Source organism: Mesoplodon densirostris, chromosome 2 (assembly GCF_025265405.1).
Source record: "Mesoplodon densirostris isolate mMesDen1 chromosome 2, mMesDen1 primary haplotype, whole genome shotgun sequence".
Taxonomy (NCBI): domain Eukaryota; kingdom Metazoa; phylum Chordata; class Mammalia; order Artiodactyla; family Ziphiidae; genus Mesoplodon; species Mesoplodon densirostris.
In genome coordinates, this window is record NC_082662.1 from 34,038,023 (window position 1) to 34,060,611 (window position 22,589).

The following is a 22,589-nucleotide window of genomic DNA, read 5'->3' on the forward strand; positions in this document are numbered from 1 at the left end:
CCACGGCATGTGGGATCTTCCTGGACTAGGGCTCAAACCTGTGTCCCCTGCACTGGCAGGCGGATTCTTAACCACTGCACCACCAGGGATGTCCCACACAAACCATTTAAATGTGATGAATGTGGTGAGGATTCAAACAGAGCATAGGTCTTTACTATAATGAGAGAATTCACACAAGGGAGAAACTGTTTAAATGTCATACATACAGTAAAGACTTCAGTTGTAACACAATTCATATTCATTACAAGGAGAGTCTATAAAAATGAAGGTAAGAGTTTCATTCAAAGGAAAATTACTTGCTTTGTTAACCAGTGTGGTAAGGGCTTTTTCAATGGTATAAATTAAAAAGAGAATCAATAGAGCCAGAGAAACACCTTTTTTGGGGTGCATTTATATATTGCTGTATGATTCCAAAGTAGCTTTAACTAACATCTTTATTGCATCCCATAATTATCATTTCTTTTTTGTGTTGAGAACAGTTAAGATCTAGTCTCTTAGCAACTTTTAAGTTTATAATACAGTACTGTTGACTATAATCATTATGTTGTGCATCAGATCTCCAGAACTTATTTATCTACTAGTTGTATATTTGTACTGTTTAACTATACCTGCCCAATCCCCACCCCTATCCCCAGCCCCAGCCCCAGCCCCAGGTAACCACCATTCTACTCTGTTTTTATACACTGAAATACAGAGAAACCCTTAAATGTGAAATTTGGGGAGAACATTTCAATGAATGTTTCTAACTCCATAAAAGACACAATATCTAGGAAAGTAATCTCATTAGTACCTTGAGTAGAGTGAAATATGTAAAACTGGTATTCATGGAAAAACGGGTCAAGGATGTTTAACATGCAAGTCACTCAGTAGCTATGGGTATATTTCTTTTTTAGACTTATGTTCAAAAAAAACTAATAGAAGTGCTTTTTATCTTTTAATCTCATGGTTCATTTGCTGCATTATGAACATAATAATGTAAATTCTCTCCTAACGTACTCTCTGGACTCCTACTTAGAGATGTAATTATTTCATCTGTCACTGTCTCAGTTTTCTAAATCTTGAAAATGTTACACTGAGTGATCAAGATCAATGTCTTCTGAACCACAGCTTAATCTCTCTTTTGTTTAACTTTAGACATATTAGCCTTTGAAACTGGAAGTCATAATTCTCAGAAGTCTAGAGTAGTCATTAATGACATGAATCCTCTGTTTTAATAGACCTTGATGATAACTGACTTAAGATTTTTAAAAAATACCCATATTGAACTTCTTGAGATGAAAAATGCAATGTCTGAGATGAAAAATACACTGGATGGTATTAATGACAGATTTGACATTGTAAAAGAAAAGATTAGTGGACTTGCAGACATAGCAACAGAAAGCATCCCAAATGAAACAGAGAGAAAAAAAGTACTGAAAAGGAAAAAACAGAACATCAATTAGCTATGGGAAAACTTTAAGTGGTAGTCTAATATATATGTCATTGTAGTCCACAAAAGAAGGGAAGGGAGGAAGGACAGAAAAAGTATTTGAAGAAATAATGATGAAACCTTTTCCAGATTTAATGAAAACTCTAAACCCACAGATCCAAGAAGCTCAATGACCTCTATGCCCAAGAAACATGGAGAAAATTAAACCAAGACACATAATAATCAAATTGCTTAAAGCCAGTGATAATGAGAAAATCTTAAAAGCAGCCAGAGGGGGAAAAAAATAAAGATGATAGCAGATTGCTTGTTGGAAATGATGAAGCCACAAAAAGGAGTGGAGTAATATCTTTAAAGTCCTGAAAATAAAAACTGAAACCTAGAATTCTTTGTGCTGTGAAAATATTTTTCAAAAATGAAAGTGAAATAAAGACTTACTGACATACAGAAGTTGAAAGAATTCATCACAAGCAGGCCTATGTAGAAGTAATGTTATAGGAAGTTCTTCAGGCAAAAGGAAAATGATACCAGGTGGAAATCTGGATGTAAAGGATCTGGATATACACCAAGGAAAGAAGCCCACAGGAAATGGTAACTACATGAGAAAATATAAAACACTTTAAAAATTATTTAAATCTCTTTAAAAGGTAACTTGCCTTTTTAAAGTAATGATAATAGAGTGTTTTCTGGGATTTATAATCTACTTAGAAGTATGACAATAGCACAAAAACCAGGAAGAGAGAAATGAAAGTTTACTGTTGCAAAGTTCTTTTTTTTTAAAGCCATTTTAAAAATTGAGATATAATTGACATATAACGTTATATGTTATAGAGTTCTTATATTCTGGTAAGTGTAGTGGTATAATATACCTTGAAAAGTAGTCTGTGATAAGTTAAAAATGTATACTATAAACCTTGAAGCAACCACTAAAGAGACAAAATAAAGATATATAGCTAATAAGCCAACACAGTAGATTAAAATGAAATCACTAAAAATTTTAATCCAATGGAAGGTGGGGGAAAAAGAATAAAGAACAGATGGAGAAATTAAAAAACACTTAGTTTAAAAAAAAACACAGTAAGATGGAAGGTTTAAACCAGTCATATCAATCATATTAAATGTAAATGTTCTGAGGACCTCAATTAAAAGGCAGTGATTGTCAGATTGTATAAAAAAGAAAGACCCAAATACAAGCTTCTTAAAAGAAACTTACTTTAAATATAAAGAGAGCAAAAGGTTAAAACTCAAAGAATGGAAAATGATACCATGTTAACACTACTCAAAAGAAACTTTGTCAGTAGAAGGTGCTGGAAGTGCACTGGAGGAGGAAGATGTGATGGTTAATTTTCTGTGTCCACTTGAGTAGGCTAAGGGATGCCCAGATAGCTGGAAAAATAAACATTATTTATGGATATGTCTGTGAGAGTGTTTCCAGAAGAGATTAACATATGATTCACGGTGCTGACTAGTAAGGAAGATCTTCCCTCACCAATGGCAGCTATTATCTGTTGAGGGTCAGAACAGAACAAAAAAAGGTAAAGAAAGGGCAATTTCTTGCTCTCTCTTCTTGTACCGGGGCATCCATCCTCTGCCCTCAGACACTGGAGCACCTGGTACTCCAGGACTTACACTAGTGTGCCCACTCTACTCTAGTTCTCAGGCCTTTGGCCTCAGACTAGGTGTTACACCATTGATTGGCTCCCTTGATTCATGGGCATTCAGACTGAGACTGAATTATTCACACTGACTTTACTGGTTCTCCAGCTTGCAGACAGCAGACTGGGGAACTTCTTAGCCTCCATAACCACTTGAACCAATTCCTATAGTTCATCTTTCTCTCTCTCTCTCTCATATATATACATTGGTTTAAACAACATGGGTCCACTTATACCTGGATTTTTTTCAATACGTACTACACAATCTTGGTTGGTTGAATTCAAGGATGCAGAACCCTGGATAAATAGGGCTGGTGTAAAGTTACATGCAAATTTTTTACTTCTCGAAAGGTTGTCGCCCCTAACCCCCTAATTGTTCAAGGGCCAGCTGTGTGTGTGTGTGTGTGTGTGTGTGTGTGTGTGGTGTGTATCCCCCATTGGTTCTGTTTCTCTGGAGAATCCTAATACAGAAGAGGTTTTCTTTCCTAGTTCCAATGTGTTTATCTAGTTGGGCTCTTGCAGAGTTTTGTTTGTTTGTTTTTGGTAGTTCCCTGGCAGGCAGCAGCAAGTGGTACCTCCCTAGTTTCCCCACCTCCAACCCCTTCCAGAAGTTTCCAAAAGCATCTGGTCTTACCTCCTCATGGACAACTTCTTGCACACACCCCATCTCAAGCATTTTTAAGAGGCAAGCAGCACCTCCCTGTGAATGGCTTCATCCCACAGGTTCAGCAGCATTCCCAAGGGCAGCTAAATGAGTTCCACATGTGCCCCAACTCACTTCCCAGCCTTTTACTAGTGACAGCTTTCCAGTGAGTCATCAACCACCACCCTCTTCTCAGGCAGCTTCTGGGAGGCTTTCTTGTTAGTCCAGTCCATGTTTCAGCTGGCTTTCCAGAATGTCAACCATAACCCTGCAGGCAGTTTCCTAGCAAATTTCGTCAGCATTCTAGCCAGTGATTCTTTACTCAACAATCTTGGGTTGTCAGCTGTGGCCTGTAACAACCCAGGAAACTTGGTCATTTGATGGGTTTCAAACATATCCTCACCTGAATCCCAGCCTTGGGGAAGAGTCTCCCCCTCCAAGTTTATTTCTTTTGGGGGTACCCTCCCCAGCTCCAGGGTATTCTTTAGAGTGCTTTTTATTCCCCACTTCCCAGTTACACCAATTCCCTATTAATAATTCTTTATATTAAATGTTCCTTGTTCAAAATACTTTGTGGTTTCTGTTTGTGGGCTGAACCCTAATAATACACCAGGGATAAAGAGGGGCACTTAACAATAAAAGGGTCAATTCATTAGGAGATCATAGCAGTCCTAAGTGTTTAGGTATCTAAAACAGAATATCAAAATACATGAGGCAAAAACTGATAGAAATACAAGGAGAAATAGACTAGACAAGCCCACAATTAAAGTGTGAGATTCCAATACTCCTCTCTATAAATGATGAGGACAAAACTAGTAGAAATATAGAAGAGTTAACACTATCAACCATTTGACCTAATTACCACTTATACAACACTCCTCCTGGGTTTCCCTTGTGGTGCAGTGGTTGAGAGTCTGCCGGCCGATGCGGGGAACACGGGTTCGTGCCCCAGTCTGGGAGGGTCCCACATGCCGCAGAGCGGCTGGGCCCGTGAGCCATGGCCACTGAGCCTGCGTGTCCGGAGCCTGTGCTCCACAACGGAAGAGGCCACAACAGTGAGAGGCCCGCGTACGGCAAAAAAAACAAACAACAACAACAACAAAACACTCCTCCCAACAAAAGCAGAATACACATTTTTTTCAAGTGGACATAGAATATTTATCAAGATAAACTTCTGGACCATAAAACAAGTCTGAATAAATTTATGTGGATGAAAGTCATACAAAGTATGCTGTCTGATGACAATGGAATTAAGTTAGAGCTCAATGACAGGTATCTGAATATCTGAACAATAAAAAAATATGTGCAAACTAAATAACACACTTAAGTAACCTATGAGTCAATAAAGAAATCACAGGGAATTCCTTGGTGGTCCAGTGGTTAGGACTCCATGCTTTCACTGCCAAGGGCCTGGGTTCAATCCCTGACTGGGGAACTAAGATCTTGAGCTGCACAATGTGGCCAAAAAAAAAAAAAAAAAATCACAAAAAGAGAAATTAGTAGATTTTTTGGGGGGCCATGCCACATGCGGCATATGGGCTCTTAGTTCCCCAATCCAGGTTCAAACCCTTGCCCCCTGCAGTGGAAGTGTGGCATCTTAACCACTGGACTGCCAGGGAAGTCCCAGAAATTATTTAGATTTGACTGAAAATGAAAACAATATACAAAAATGTGTGGGATGCAGTATATTACAGGGAAATTGATACCACTAATGCCACTAACTGGAAAAGAAGAAAGATCTCAAATTACTGACCTCAGTGTCCACCTTAAACCAACAAAAGGAGAGAAAATGAAATTCAAAGAAAGCATAAAAATGAAATAAACATTGGAGCTGAAATCAATGAAATAGAAAACAGATAATAGAGAAAAATCAAAAGCTGGTTCTGAGATCAATAAAATTGATAAGTTCTAACCAGAGCAATCAGGAAAAAAAAAAAAAAAGAGGGAAGACACATGACCAATATCAGGAATGAGATGATAGTACTACAAATAGTATAGATATTAAAAGAATAATAAGATGAGACTTCCCTGGTGGTCCAGTAGTTAAGAATCTGTCTTGCAATGCAAGGGACACTGGTTCAATCCCTGGTTGGGGAGCTAAGATGCCACGGGGCAACTAAGCCTGCGCGCCGCAACTACTGAGCCCGTGCACCACAACGAGATGAGCCTGCGTGCCGCAACTACAGAGCTCATGCACTCTGGAGCCCATGCACCACAACTAGAGAGCCCGCGCACTGCAACTAATGAGCCCATGTGCCACAACTAGAGAGCCTGTGCACTGCAACTAATGAGCCTGTGCGCCACAACTAGAGAGAAGCCCGCGCACCACAACGAAGAGCCCGTGCACCAGAATGAAAGATCCCGCGTGATGCAACTAAGACCCGACGCAGCCAAAAAATATATAAATATTTTTAAAAATAATAAAAGAATAATAAGAATATAATGAACAACTTTATGCCAATACATTTGACAGCTTAGATGATACAGAAAAATTCCTTGAAAGATACAAACTACCAAAGCTCTATCAAGAAGAAAATCTGTAACCCGAATAGCCCTATATCTAATAAAGAGATTGACTTTGTAGTTTAAAACCTTCCCACAAAGAAAACTCCAGGTCCAGATGACTTTACTGCTGAATTCTACCCAATATTTAAAGAAGAAATAACACTAAAGTCTACACAAACTTCCAGAAAATGGAAGAGGAAGGAAACTTCCCTACTCATTCAATGATGCCAGCATTACTTTGATACCCAGACCACATATTACTGGTAGACCAGTATACCCTATGAACATAAATGCAAAGATTTTAAACAAAATTTTAGCAAACAGGATCCAACAATACAGAAAAAGGACATGACCAAATGAGGTTTATGCCAGGAATGCAAGATTGGTTTAACATTAAAAGTATCAATGTAATTCACCATATTAATATACTAAAAATGAAAAAAACATGATAATCTCAATAGATACAAAAATTTTTTTGAGAAAATACAGCATCTGTTCTTCAGAAAAACTCTTGGAAAAATAAAACTAAAAGGGAACTTCCTCAATCTCATGAAGGGCATCTACAAGAAACCTACAGTTAACATTATACTTAATGGTGAAAGACAATGTTTTTCCTCTTAGTTCAGAAAAAAAGGCAGTTATGTCATCTGTCACCATTTCTAGTCATCATTGTAGTGGTGGATAACTTATTTCCAATGCAGTAAGTTAAGGAAAATTGATAAAAGGCATCCAGATTGAGGAGGAAGAAATAAAACTTTTTATTTGCACATAACATGATTATCTATGTAAGAAATCCCATGGAAACTTTGAAAAAACTAACGGATCAACATTCACAAGTAAATTGTATTTCTACATAGTCACAACAAACAATTGGTAATGGAAATTCAAAAATACAATTCATAATATCAAAATTATGAAATATTTAGGGATAAATCTGACAAAAGATATGCAAGAGTTGTACACTGCAAACTAGAAAACACTGCTGAGAGAAATTAGACTTAAATAAATGATGAGATATACCATGCTCATGGATTGGAAAACTCAATATTGTTAAGATGTCAATTTTCCCCAAATTGATCTATAGATTCAAGACCCTAGCCAGACAGGTTGCACTTATGGACATGAAACTATAGACAGTTTCACATTTATTCAGTATTCATAAATCTTTATTTAGCACCTATTATGTGTCAGGCTCTGGAGATATAGTCATAGACAAAACTAAAATTCTATTCACACCAATTCCAACGTGTGGTTTTTCTTTCCCCATCACCAAACAATTCTCAGACATCAGCTGAGTGTCTTATAGTTCAACTCAATTCTGCCACTATCTACCTGGCAATAATGTCAGGTCTCACAGGTTAAGGTTCAGTCCTCTAAGACTGCCTGTCTGGCCCCACTTCAGATGCCAATTGCAAGTCCTGGTTGTCTACCTGTGCTTCTGACCTACCAGCTATAGATTGGAGGTTCCAACAACCCCCTCCTTGGGTTTGATTAGTTTACTAGAGTGGCTCACAGAACTCAGAGAAACATTTTACTTACTAGACTACCAGTTTATTATTAAAGGATATAACTCCAGAACAGCTATATGGAACAGATGCATAAGGCAAGGTATGGAAAAAGGGCACAGATCTTCTATGCCCTCTCTGGGCACATCACTCTCCCCACACCTCCACATGTTCAGCAAGCCAGAAGCTCTCTGAACCCCAACTTTTTGGGTTTTTATTACATAGCCATGATTGATTAAATCATTCATCACATAGCCATGATTGATTAAATCATTGGCCATTGGCTATTGATTCAACCTCCAGCCTCTCTCACCTCCCCAGAGGTTAGGAGGCATGGGACTGAAAGTTCCAACCCTCTAATCACATGGTTTGGTTTTCCTGGCAATCAGCCCCCATCCTTAGGTGCAGTCCAAAAGTCACCTCATTAACATAACAAAAGACACCATGCTCATTCTTATCACTTAGGGAATTCCAAGAGTTTTAGGAGCTCTGAGCCAGAATTCGGGATGAAGGCCAAATACATATTTCTTATTATAAATCACAATATCACAAAAACGAATAAAATATATGCCCTCATAGAACATATATACTATGAGAGAAAGACACGAAAAAGGAAGAAGAGAAATCAAGGATGGCTCCTAAATATTTGATTTGAACATGTGAAGTTGGAGGTGGCTTTTAAGCCTCTCAAAGGGGAGATTTCAGGTAGGCATAAGGAATTAGGGGTCAGAAATTCAGGGGAGAGATGAGGGCTGGAGATATAGATTTCTCAGTCAACGTCAAATAAATGGTATTTAAAGCCATGAGACTGAATGAGACCGTTTGAGAAAAAATTCAGAAAGAAAAGGCCCAAGGCCAAACCCTTGAATATTCCAATATTTGGAGGCAGGACAGAGGGAGAGTATTCAGTAAAGAAAATAAAGAAGTAGTGTTAGTGAGGTGGGAGAAATGATCTTTTGTGAGATGTTCTAGAAGCCAAAATAAGGAAGTATTTCAATTTTCTTGAATGCCGTTGAGGTCAAATATGATGAGGACTAAGTAAGTCCACTTAATTTTTCAACTGAAATTCCATTGCTAACTTGACAAGAGCAGTTTTAGGAGTGTAGTTATGGTCAAGAAGCCAATTAGAATGGACTGAGGAGACAGTTGGAAGTGAGAAAATTTAGACAGCAACAAGAAGCAACTCTTTAGAGAAAATTATTCTATGAAAGAAAGCTAGGAAATAGAGTAATTGCTCAAGTGAGCTACATGTCAAGAAAGGACTTTTTAAAAATTAGATATAAAAATATGTGTTTATGACATTGAAAATGCCAGTAAAGTTAAGGGCTACTAATATCAAGCGGGCTCTTAATGATGCCAGGCAATAGCACTACATGTCTGTAATCCATTCACTCTCCCCATTCCTAAATAACATTAGGATCTCAGATGCCATTGATTATAAGATACATCATTATTTTACATATTACTAAGAAAGAAAAAAATGCTGCCAATTAAACTATGGCATGCCATCATTTGTAAGACAGCAATTTCACAGATGTTGAAATATGAAAAAGTATTAGAATCAATGTAATACAGTATTTTCTTTCCTCAAACCTTTAACACCTTCTCCCTATCTTCACTTTGAGCTTCCTATTTCACTGAGAAAATAGAAGCACTCAGGTGAGGACATCCTCATTCTCCCACCACCAAATCTGTCCACCTGTCTGCATCTGTACCTATCGACTCTGCCTCTCCCCCCCCCCTTTAAACATCTTTATTGGAGTATAATTGCTTTACAATGCTGTGTTAGTTTCTGCTATATAACAAAGTGATTCAGCTATATGTATACATGTATCCCCATATCTCCTCCCTCTTGCATCTCCCTCCCACCCTCCCTGTCCCACCACTCTATGTGGTCATAAAGCACCGAGCTGATCTCCCTGTGCTATGCAGCTGCTTCCCACTAGCTATCTATTTTACATTTGGTAGTGTATATATGTCCATGCCACTCTCTCACTTTGTCCCAGGTTACCCTTCCCCCTCCCTGTATGCCTCCCCTTTTATTTCAATGAATAAATTGTCCATACTCTTGCTTAGAACTGATCCCCCCGATTATGTACTGGATTACATCCCTTCTTTCCTCAAGGACTTTCCTCCTGCAACTGTCGTCTTTCCTGTATTGTCCATTTCCCCCTGTCCACTGTATCATTTTAATTAGGATACAAACACTAATTTCTTCCATCTTAAAAAAAATTCTGGACCCCAATTCCATATGCAGAGGACAGCTTTATTTTTCTACTCATCTTAAAAAAGCAAAACTGAAGGAGTTGTCTATATGTACTTGCTTTCTCCCATTGTTTCATCCCACCCTTACCTAACTCTTATCAGACTTTATCAAACTTCCATCACTACACCAAAAGAGCATGTTTCAACAACTCCCACACTGCTCAATCCACTAGTCAATTATTAGTTCTCATCCTACCTGACCTATCAGCAGCATTTAATGCAGTGGATCACTCCTTCCTTCTTGGAAAATTTTCTTCCCTTGATTTTGCAGATTCAAACCCTCCTTCTTTTCCACCTGCCTCACAGATTATTCCATCTCAGTCTTCTTTGTTGGGTCCTTTTCATCTCCCTGACCTAAGCTAGTTTATGGCTAGAAGAAACTGAACTAAGGGTAAATTATTCTCTTTAGCATACTACTGATTTAGATTTTCCAGTATTTAAAAATTCTGATATCTATACAGGTGGCCAAGAGGTACATGAAAAGCTGCTCAACATCACTAATTATTAGAGGAATGCAAATCAAAACTACAATGAGGTATCACCTCACACCGGTTAGAATGGGCATCATCAGAAAATCTAAAAACAACAAATGCTGGAGAGGGTGTGGAGAAAAGGGAAGGCTCTTGCACTGTTGGTGGGAATGTAAATTGATACAGCCACTATGGAGAACAGTATGGAGGTTCCTTAAAAAACTAAAAATAGAATTACCATATGACCCAGCAATCCCACTACTGGGCATATACCCTGAGAAAACCATCATTCAAAAAGACACATGCACCCCAATGTTCATTGCAGCTCTGTTTACAATAGCCAGGTCATGGAAGCAACCTAAATGCCCATCGACAGACAAATGGATAAAGAAGATGTGGTACATATATACAATGGAATATTACTCAGCCATAAAAAAGGAATGAAATTGGGTCATTTGTAGAGACGTGGATGGATCTAGAGACTGTCATACAGAGTGATGTAAGTCAGAAAGAGACGAACAAATATCGTGTATTAACATATATGTGGAACCTAGAAAAATGGTACAGATGAACCAGTTTGCATGGCAGAAATAGAGACAGAGATGTAGAGAACAAACGTATGGACACCGAGGGGGGAAAGTGGGAGGTAGGGAGTGGTGGTGGGATGAACTGGGAGATTGGGATTGACATATATACACTAATATGTATAAAGTAGATAAGTAATAAGAACCTACTGTATAAAAAAATAAAATTTCCCCCCAAAATGCTGATGTCTATCATTTTAAACAAAAAGGATATATACATCTCCCTTTTATAAATGACCCTGTGTCTCCAAGCGGCCCCAGAGATACTAACACAGAAATCTCCCACCAAAGAGGCAGAAGCATGTGACGCATTCCGGAAACGAGCTCCACGGGCCTTATGGGAAATGTAGTGCCCGATGAATAGCCTGCACCGCGGGGGAGCCTGGGAATCTCTGGGTGGGCAGTTACTTCCGCACACGCGCAGTGGAGCAGTAGCCTGTAGCCTGTAATTTTCCAACCAGCACTGTATGAAGTGAGAGTGGGGGTTTCTCCCAGATTTGGGAGATCTCCGTAACCTGATCTCCAGCTTAGAGTCGGAGCTGGGAGTGTGGCAGTGAAAGACTGGCAGGTATGACTCTGCAGAACTTGGGGGACATAAGGGAAGGGCGGGAAGAAAGGGAACGGTTTATTGGCTTACTGAACTGAAAATAAAACCTTAAAACTCTCACGTGCGGTGACTTTGTGTTTGGGTGTGTGGGTCCTGTCCAATTCTGGAGTAGTTCAGAGAAAGCAAGAGAAGGGTCCGACCGCCACTCAGAGGGTTCCTAGATCGCGGGTGGGGCAGAGCAAGCTCAGTTTGCATTCCTGCCCTTGCAAGTAAAAGACACTGTAGAAGTCTGTGCATCAAACTACACCTTCCCTGATTACAAGAGCACAGTTGGTCCTACCAGAACCATTTAAAACCATTTACAATGGTTTAAAATTAAACCATGTTAAGGGATCTAGGAATAAAGTGTTTCTAGAGAAACTTTGATGCACTCTTAGGGTATTCTCACAACAATCATCCGAAGTAAATATTCTCCATTTTGCATATGAATTAACTGAAGCTGAGAGAGGTGAAGTTAACTTGCCTAGACTCAAACAGTTTAGTATAGTAGAAGATCTGAGATTCAAATCCAGATGAGTTTTCTTCAAATTTCATTTTTTTCGCAAGATGAAAAAAACCTGCAAGACAAAGCGTTGGACATATTTTCCTTTTGAAATATTTGAGTAATGTATGCTGAGTAAAATTCGGTGTGTCTTTTTTTTTTTTTTTTTAAGGAGCTCTTGGTGAATCTTCAGATTTTCCAGTGAAGACGAAATAAAGCTGGGAGTCCATCTTGCACATTTTAGCCTTTCTAGGGCCCTAGCAGTGCTAGTTGGAATTTCAAAAAGCCTAGACTGGGCTCATAGGAGATGGTGAATTCCGACGGGGAGGAGGAGGGAGAGGGAGAAGCAGATTTAGAGTCTAAACTGAAGACTCCAGCTTAAAAAAAATCCGCACCCCTCCCTCCCCGCCGGGTCCCTGGATCCAGCTTTCTCAAGAAACCTATTTGAGATCTCTTACTCCAGCTACAGAACAGAGACCAGAGAATCACAGGAAGGAATGACTTCTAAAGATACTGAGCTTCGGAGGTCAGGCTTTTAGTTATCCTTTTAACTCATTCATTATTTACTTAGGATACAAGTATTTGTATTTACTTAGGATACATTTCTGGGAGGAAAAAAAAAGGTCAATGGCTTAAAGGTTAACAACTTGCTGTTAGGTCTGTAGGACAGAAATGTACAAGATACTTATCTAAGCTCCATATATTAATAACACATACAGAGATCATTGCTTATAAAAAGTAGACTTTTCTGACTTGCTAGAAATGTCGTTCTCCCACTGGGTGGCATTTTCTGAGACTGCAGTGTGTGTGCTTCTGTTTTCATAGAGCAGGGTTCTACACTGCAATCCTGGTGTTTCTCATGTCTTTACTCTCTTCCCCATTTCTACTTTCATAGATCTCTGTGTAAGAGCTGCAGAAATGGTCAACTTAGAGGTAAGGCATCCATTTATTGCTATTTAAATCTCTTAAAAATTCCATATAGGGACTTCCCTGACTGTCCAGTGGTTAAGACTCCGTGCTTCCACTGCAGGGGGCGCGGGTTCCATCGAGGAACTAAGATCCTGCATGCCGTGTGGCGCAGCCAAAAGATAAAAATCCACATAATAAAAAGGAAATGTATAGTCAGGGAAAACGTAAATTGAATAGATCAGGTCCAAAAGTGCTAAGTTGATATCCAGATTATAGGGTCTGCACTTAGTTGGAGCTGCATATGTATACCCAATCTTTCTGGTGATCATAGAAAATGGATAGCCAACCTTTTAAAGTACTGGCTTTGTCCTTGAGAATGAAGCAGAACAATTCCCCGGATAAGTAAATTTTTTCTTGGCACAATTCTCCAAAGAAAGTATCTTACAACGGGTTTTCTTTTTTTTTTTTTTTGCCGCACCCCGAGGCTTGTGGAATCTTACTTCCCTAACCAGGGACTGAACCCGCGACCCAGCAGTGAGAGTGCCGAGTCCTAACCACCGGCCCACCAGGGGATTCCCACAATGGGTTTTCATAGAGATAGTGTGAGAAACAATATTGACAGTAACAATCCTGTGATAAATATAACATCAGTTTTCCTATGACTTTCTTTTTTAAATTTTTATTTATTTATTTATTTATTTATTTGGTTGCACCAGGTCTTAGTTGCAGCAGGCGGGCTCCTTAGTTGTGGCTTGTCTGCCCCTTAGTTGTGGCATGCATTTGGAATCTAGTTCCCTGACTGGGGATTGAATCCAGGCCCCCTGTACTGGGAGCGTGGAGTCCTAACCAGTGTGCCACCAGGGAAGTCCCTCCTGTGACTTTCTTAGAGTGTTCCCTAGAATAAGCAGAGAACATAGTGCCAAGAAGTGCTATATGAACTCAATTTGTAAGTCCAGGTACACATCCTTTTTAATATTCACCTGGATCCATAAGTAAACCTTGCTCCTTTTCCAGAGTCTTCAGCAATTCTTGAGCATATTCTCTCCATGTGAATTTAAAAATCAACTTGTCAAGGTCCATAATGGGGAGTGTTAGATATTTTTATTGTGATTGTATTACACTTTTAGATTAATTTGGAGAGAATTCATAACTTTTCAATAATGAGTTCTCCATTTTTTAAAATTGAAGTAGAGTTGATTTACAATGATGTGCCAATGTCCGCTGTACAGCAAAGTGACTCAGTTATACACATAGAGACATGCTTTTTTCATATTCTTTTCCATTTTGGTTTATCACAGGATATTGAATATAGTTTCCTGTGCTATACGTTAGGACCTTGTTGTTTATCCATTCTAAATGTAATAGTTTGCATCTATCAACCACAAACTACTAGTCTGTCCCTCTCTCTCCCCTCCTCCCCTCTGGCAACCACATGTCTGTTCTCTATGTCTGTGAGTCAGTTTCTGATTTGTAGGTAGGTTCATTTGTGCCATATTTTAGATTCCACATATAAGTGATATATGATATTAGTCTTTCTCTTTCTGACTTACTTCATTTAGTATGATAATCTCTAGTTGCATCCATGTTGCTGCCAATGGCATTATTTCATTCTTTTTTATGGCTGAGTAATATTCCATTGTATATATGTACCACATCTTCTTTATCCATTCATCTGTCGATGGACATTTAGATTGTTCCCATGTTTTGGCTATTGTGAATAGTGCTGCTGTGAACATAGGGGTGCATGTATCTTTTTGAATTATAGTTTTGTCCGGGTACATTCCCAGGAGTGGGATTGCTGGATCATATGGCAATTCTATTTTTAGTTTTCTGAGGGACCTACATACTGTTCTCCATGGTGGTTTTACCAAATTACATTCCCACCAACAGTGTAGGAGGGTTCCCTTTTCTCCACACCCTCTCCAGCATTTGTTATTTGTGAGCTCTTCATTTTATTCAGTGTTTTTTGGTCCTTCATTGCAGTTTTATAGGTTTATTATGGTAATTCTTTTACATTTCTTATGATGTTTATTCTTACATATGGTTTAAGTTGCTATTGAGAATGGAATGGATCTTTTTTCATTATATTTTCTAATTGGCTATTCTGGTGTAGAGAAAAGTATGGATTTATCTATTTGACTTTATGTCAACTTACAGAACTCTTACTAAGTCCAAGAGTTTTTTAGTTGATTCTTAGATTTTCTAGTTAGACCATCATATACTCTTCAAATGGAGTTTTGTCCCTTATTGCCTAATATGTAGGCTCCATATTTTTTTCTTGTCTTATGTCAATGGACAGGACTTCTAGTAACTATAATTTTGAATGTAATTTCTAGCCAAAATCTTTTTTGTTCCAGTTTTAGTGGGAATGCTTCCAGTGTCTTACTGTTTCCTCTTGTAATCTGGTAGATAGTTGTTTTTTTTGTTTTGTTTTTTAAATCAAGTTAAGAATTTTTAGCTTGTTAAGATTGTTTTCATAAATTGGGAACTTTTTTCCTCATATCATTTTTTTATACCTGTCAATAAAATAACATATTTTTTCTTTAATATAACAGTTTAAAGAATTTCTAATACATTTCCTAATATTGAACTATCTATGCATTCCTGGGGTAAACCCTGCCTAGTCTCTTAACTTTTTAAAAAAAAATATTTATTTATTTATTTGACCACACCGGGTCTTAGTTGTGGCATGTGGGATCTTCGTTGCCATGTGCGGGATCTTTAGTTGTGGCATGCAGGCTTTTTTAGTTGCAGCATGTGAATCTAGTTCCCTGACCAGGGACTGAACCCAGGACACCCTGCTTTCGGAGTGAGGAGTCTTAACCACTGGACCACCAGGGAAGTCCCTCTCTTAACTTTTTAAAGGGACAAACAGTAAATATTTTAGGCTTGAAGGCCATATAACCTCTGTGGCAACTACTCAACTCTGCTCTTGTAGTTGAAGTAAACAAATGGGCATAACTATGTTCCAGTTACATTTTATTTACAAACACAGGCAGTCAGCCTGTGGGTTGTAGTTTGCTGACACCTGCTTTATATGGTCTTAACTATCTCTTTGCAGTAGGCATGCTGCCACATGCCTTTTTTTTTTTTTTTTTTTTTTGCGGTACGCGGGCCTCTCACCGCCGTGGCCTCTCCTGCCGCGGAGCACAGGCTCTGGACGCGCAGGCCCAGCAGCCACGGCCCACGGGCCCAGCCGCTCTGCGGCACGCGGGATCCTTCTGGACCGGGGCACGAACCCGCATCCCCTGCATCGGCAGGCGGACCCCCAACCACTGCGCCACCAGGGAAGCCCCGCCATATGCCTTTTTAATTTCAGTTTAAGTTAAACATGATTTTGACTTTATGGTTGAGAGGATATATTTTATCATATTAAAAAATCTGTATTTTTCTGTTTTATTATGCTTATGTGAGTCTGGCCTATTAACCTTATTGCCCCTCTAACATCTTATTACCTTTACATGTTTTTTTGCAGTGTCTAATAGATTATAAGATCTCTGAGGGCAGTAATAATTTTATTCTTTTTTATATCTCTAGTACTGTACTTGGTATGTCCTCACTGAATATTGTATGAGTGAATGAATGAAGAACATATAAGTAATATTTTTAAATAATTTTATTGAGACATAATTCACATATTACAAATTGACCCCTTTAAAATGTATACAATTTAGTGGGGTTTTTAAGTATATTATCATAATTGTGAAACCATCACCACTAATCTCAGAACATTTTCATTACTCTCAGAAGAAACCCCATATCCATTAGCAGTCACTCCCCATTCCTTCCTTCCCCCAGCCCTGAATTACTTTATGTTTATATGTATTTGCCTATTCTGAACATTTCATACAAATGGAACCATACAATATGTGATCTCTTGTGACTGGCTTCTCTCACCCAGCACAAAATTTTCAAGGATCATCTATGTTGTAGAGTCCTTTTTATTGCTGAATAATATTGGATCATATGGATGTACCTCATTTTGTTTATCTATTTATTAGTTGATGGATACCCATATTGTTGCCACTTTTGCCTATTATGAATAATTCTGCTATGGGCATTTGTGTATGGGTTTTTCTTTGGGGGGGATGTATGATTTCAATTATTTTGCGTATATACCTAGGAAAAATTGCTGGGTCATATGGTGACTCTATGTTTGACATTTTGAGGAACTCCTGAACTGTTTTCCATAGTTGCTGCACCATTTTACAGTTCTACCATCAATGTATGAGAGTTTCAGCTTCTCCCTATCCTTATTAACATTTGTCATTGTCTGCCTTTGATTTTAGCCATCCTAGTGGGTATAAAGTGATACCTCATTGTGGTTTTAATTTGTATTTACTAATGATGTTGAACATCTTTTCATGTGCTTATGGACCATATCTGTTTTTGGAGAAATGTCTGTTCAAATCCTTTGCCCATTTTTAAATTGGGTTTTCTTTTTATTTTTGTGTTGTAAGAATTCTTTTTATAATTTAGATACAAATTTCTTTTTAGATATATGATTTACAAATATTTCCTCCTATTTTGTGAATTGTCTTTTTCACTTTCTTCATGGTGTCCTTTGAAGCTTAAAAATGTTTAATTTTGATGAATTCCAATTTATCTATTTTTTTTCTTTTGTCACTTACACTTTTTCTGTCATGTGTAAGAAACCATTGCCTAATCCCAGGTCATAAAGATTTACTCCCTTGTTTTCATCTAAGAATTATATACAGTTGACCCTTGAGCAACATGGGTTTGAACTGTGTGGGTCCACTTATATGCAGATTTTTTTCAATACATACATACTACAGTACTACATGACCTGTGGTTCGTTGAATTCGTGGTTGTGGAACCACGGATAGGGAGGGCTGTAAAGTTATTATGTGGATTTTTAACTGTGAGGAGGTTGGCACCCCTAACCCCCAAGTTGTTCAAGGGTCACCTCTAGTTTTAACTCTTACACATAGGTCTCTGATCCATTTTTAATTCATTTTTTATATGATGTGAGGTGTGTGTGTTGAGGGGAGTCCAACTTCATTTTTTTGCATGTGGAGATCCAGTTGTTCCAACACCATTTGTTTAAAAGACCATTCTTTCCCCCATTGAATTATCCTGGCACTAGTTGAATATTTTTAATATAATTTTTGTTTCTATCACAAAGTATATTTCTGAATCAGGTGTACAATAGTTATCATACATTACTTTCTGAAAACTCAACAATGAACATGATATGATCCTAAGAGGCTGCCATGATTCTCTTACAAGTCCCCAAGTGATGCACACTTTAGTTTGAAGATCCATGTACTATTACAGGGATCAGTGACACTCCAGGATGTGGCTGTGGAATTCACCCCAGAGGAGTGGCAGCTGCTTGACTGTGATCAGAGAACCTTGTATTGGGATGTGATGTTGGAGAACTTTAGAAACCTCATCTCAATGGGTAAGGACAGTGGGTGGTAACTTTTCAGTGTAACTCATTATGTTTTAATAGTGCCCTTCCTTTAAGACCTGTGAAAGCTGTGAACATTCTGAAGCATTAGTATGTTTGTCCCTGAATTTTAGTGGTCAAAGATTCTTAATCCCCTTTGGGGATCAGATAATTTGTTTAATGCTTCTGCCTCCCAAATGAAGAAGGGTCTTTTCTGTTCTAAAGTTTGTTATCTTCACAGGCCCTAAGACTCCAGGAGGCAAACCCGAATTGTGAGGTAGTCGTTTGTTCCTAGCACTTTGTCCCCAGTTCTGTGTTGTTTCCCATGAATAGGGTGTCCAGTCACCAAAACAAAAGTGATCTTCAAGGTGGAGCAAGGACAAGAGCCATGGATGGTGGAGGGAGAGAACCCATGTTGGCGCTCTCCAGGTGAGTCAGAGAAAGCAGGTAGATGGGAGTCTCTGGAACTGAGATCTCAGTTGGTGAGGGACAGTCACCTCTGAAATACTTTGCAGGAAGCACCTCTTAAAACCACACACCTTTGAAAGTGACTGAGTACACCTGACACAACATCCTCAGATCCCCAGATGACACCTCCACTTCCACTCTGCCACGTGGCTGCTCTTTCTGTTTCTCAGTTCTTGTGTGGGAGGATGTCCTTCCTCTCTGCTCTGGCTCCTCACGCTGCCTGTTCCATCGAAGTGCTTGTTGGTTCTCTCAGTTCCTAGAATCCTCATTCTTCTTCCCTCCTCAACATGATGGCCAATCTTTCCATACATCTATTTCTAATAATGTAGTCAAATTATGTGGGTTTAAAGTCTTATTCCACCAACCTCTGTCTAACCTAATTATTTTGTAGCACAACTTTATTTATAAAATAGGGATAATATTACTTTTTTTTTTTTTTTTCGGTATGCGGGCCCCTCACTGTTGTGGCCTCCCCCGCTGCGGAGCACAGGCTCCGGACGCGCAGGCTCCGGACGCGCAGGCCCAGCGGCCATGGCTCACGGGCCCAGCCGCTCCGCGGCACATGGGATCCTCCCAGACCGGGGCACAAACCCGTATCCCCTGCATCGGCAGGCGGACTCCCAACCACTTGCGCCACCAGGGAGGCCCTACTTTTTACTTCAGGTTTTTGTAACGATTATATGAGTTAATACAAGCAAAACCCTTCATATAGTGGCAGACAGTAAGTGTTCAGCATATGTTAGTTGTTTTTATTTCAAAACTTTTATAACATATGTTCTTCCTAATTTTTTTCCTTTTTTTAAAAAAAACCTCGTTCCTTTTCTTGCAGCATATACTCCCCCTGTGTACCCTACCTTGCTCATCTTTAGTCTTACGGCTAACTTGGGGTGTCTACCTTCTAGTGCATCTTTCTGCTTCACTTGATAATATTGAAATCTTTTGGAAATTGTCCTCCAACTTTATTTGAATTAGTTCCTCACTAATCTGCCCTCACCCTTTCTCACAGCTTTTTCACCGTTTGCTGTTTGACTTCTCTTCCATCTTCTGAAATTCTGTCCACAGTAACTCCCTCAGAAACTTCATCACTCTAAAGACTACAGTTATTTATTTTGTGCCATCTCCAGCATCTTTGCCTCACCAGCTTTCCATTCCCATAATTTTACCCTACCTGGCCTTATTGTCTGTTTTTTCATAGTAACCAATTTTTAATATTCTTCAACCCTTTACCTTTTTCCTTACAATAAAAGGTAATGACTGGCCTCCTGCTCTGTAGTCACAAAATCACTGTGGTAAGCAATTTGGCTTTTTCTCTTAAGAATTTCTCCTTAAATACTATTGTGACTTATTACCTATAATTTCAACTATTAGTTTATCCAAGACTGACTCAAAATAAAATCTTCCCTTTGCACAGAGTCCATAAAAGAAGTATGTTTCAAATGATTAAGATACCAATTAAATGTGTTTTAGATTCCCTGGAACCCCAATTACTACTGGCATAAACCAAATGAATTTTAACTCCTGATATGGTATCTCGGCCGTTTATGTAAATACTTATATTGCCAATTCCAGCCTACTTTCTGGTTTATCTTAGATGTTCTTGAAAGATTTATCTGAATTATTTCATTTTGCTTGTCACTCTTCTGACAAACATGTTATTCCTGTATAACCTGTATTATGGTATTTAAATGGCTTATCCCTCTGTATGTGATCCCATGTTTATCCAGAATTGTCCGTCTTTTCCCTATTCCATGCAATTAGACTCTTTAGCATCCTCTGTACCCAGTTTTCTTTTCCGCATCAGTCCTTTTGATTCTGATGTGCTCCATCTAACTAAAACCATTACCGGCCTCTCTGTACAGCAATGCTGAATCAAATCAGAGTTTTGGGTGAAGTAGAAGAGGATAGCTTTATTGCTTTGCCAGGCAAAGGGAGACACACTGGGCTTCTGCCTTGAAAAACTATGTCTCTCCCCCAGAGGATTTGATTAAGGGTTTTATAACAGGGGTTCAAAGGTGGGGTCCTGACAAGATTAGGGTGTGAGCAGAGCTTGCACTCCCTCAGTCTCAGGTGGTCTTCTCTTAATCTTGATGAGCTTCTCTGGTCCCTTTAATCCTGCCACAGGTGGTTTCTTAGCTGCTCCTCCCTTGATTAGCAACTGTTCAAATCCACCCTTTGGAACTCAGGGAAGGTCATGGAGGCTGGAGTCTTGCCTGGAAGAAATGATGGACAAAAGGAGGCCTCAGTGCCCAGGCCTCACAGTTTCAGTGCCTGGGAGCCCCTCAAGGCCCCACTCGGTTTCAAAACCAGCATGCTATGAAGTCTGAATTCAGTTTTCTCCTCTTTCATGGTAACTTTAGCCTACATTGATCTCTGCCTTCTTTGAATTCCCATCCCAACTCTACTATGGCTCTGTCACGAAAACTTGACATATACTATCTTAGATTTTTTTTTTAAATCCTGTGGCTTTTAAGACTTTTTTTTAAAAAAAAAACAAAACCTGTGGCTTTAAGGCATGTTTTCTCATGATTACTCCCTGAAGAGAAAGTCCAGTATCATTTTTTTTCTTTACACCATTGCTGAGCACATCATGGACATTCAATGAATATTTAATTAATTCATTTTTATAAAGTCAGGGATTGTGGGGATGTTTCTTATCCTTTCATTCAACAAGGCTTTTTAATGTTTCCTGAGAAGGATTCAAATAAATTAAAAAATATTGTTTTTCCAGGTGTGTAAATTGTAGTTGAAAAGGCAAAACATAGCCATATATTTTAAAATTTGATGAATGTGGAACATTTGTTCAATGCACAGTAACACTGCAGTTTTAATCTAGTTAGTTGTCAAAATAAATGGTTTAGGCAGCAGTGATGACTGTCTTAGAAGTTCAGAGAAAATGGAGCCTAAAGTAGGCAAAGACTGGAGGAGCCTTTTTTTTAAGATCATGGAACAATGGCTCCTCCCTAAAGGATATCTAAATACTAGACAGGATGAGAGAGGATGAAGGAGGGCAAGTTAAGGTGGGGAAGGAACATGAGCAAATGATTGTAGCTATTTAGAATCTAGAATCCTTGGAACAGAAGTAGGTATTTGTTGAGGGCTAGAGCAGTGCATGCTTAGATACCATGAGTGAATTCATTGTATTGCATATTTTTGTTCACCAGGCTGATTACCCTGGATTTTTCAGTTGGTTATTGTTGGCCAAGGTAACACAGGATGCTGCTTCCCATTGGTTGAAGTAGAGAGGAAAGAAGACAGGAACCCAGTCACCACATTTAGAACCACTCAATAAAGAAATGTGTATTAATGGCTATAGCCCACTACTCAGCCAGCTCCACAGAGGATAAGGCATGAAGCAAAAGGCTAGGGGTATTGTAGTAACTCCACATGGAAGGAAATTCAGGAGTGGGGAATTATAACCCCTTCCCTAATTTTTTGTTTTGTTTTGTTTTAATGGAGCAGTGGATTTGGGATTTATAGAGTTTTGAGACTAGGAGTCTAAAAATGTGACTTCAGGAGCAAAGAGGCTTTCTGGGGACTAATTTGTTAGGCAGATTGAAAGAGGATGTAAAAGTAGTACTTGTCATATATCAAAACTCAGCCTGAATAAAAATGGTAACAAGCAGATAGAATCTGTGCTTGGGCTAAGACTAGCACACCC

At 38.8% G+C, this 22,589-nt stretch overlaps 1 protein-coding gene across 6 annotated transcripts in view; it reads left to right on the forward strand.

The window, feature by feature from the left end:
• The window catches only part of ZNF684 (zinc finger protein 684), a 57,000-nt gene that overhangs the window by 13,419 nt on the left and 20,992 nt on the right, over positions 1–22,589 (forward strand). The window contains exons 1-4 of one of the 6 annotated variants that reach the window (XM_060089597.1): positions 11,481–11,621; positions 12,314–12,667; positions 13,037–13,074; positions 18,797–18,892. In XM_060089597.1, the coding sequence (XP_059945580.1) occupies positions 12,639–12,667; positions 13,037–13,074; positions 18,797–18,892 (163 nt within the window). In that variant the 5' untranslated portion in view covers positions 11,481–11,621; positions 12,314–12,638. Of the gene's footprint in view, positions 1–11,480; positions 11,622–12,313; positions 12,668–13,036; positions 13,075–18,348; positions 18,476–18,772; positions 18,893–22,589 lie in introns of those variants that run through there. The other 5 variants (XM_060089596.1, XM_060089593.1, XM_060089599.1 and 2 more) reach the window with 5 other exon arrangements.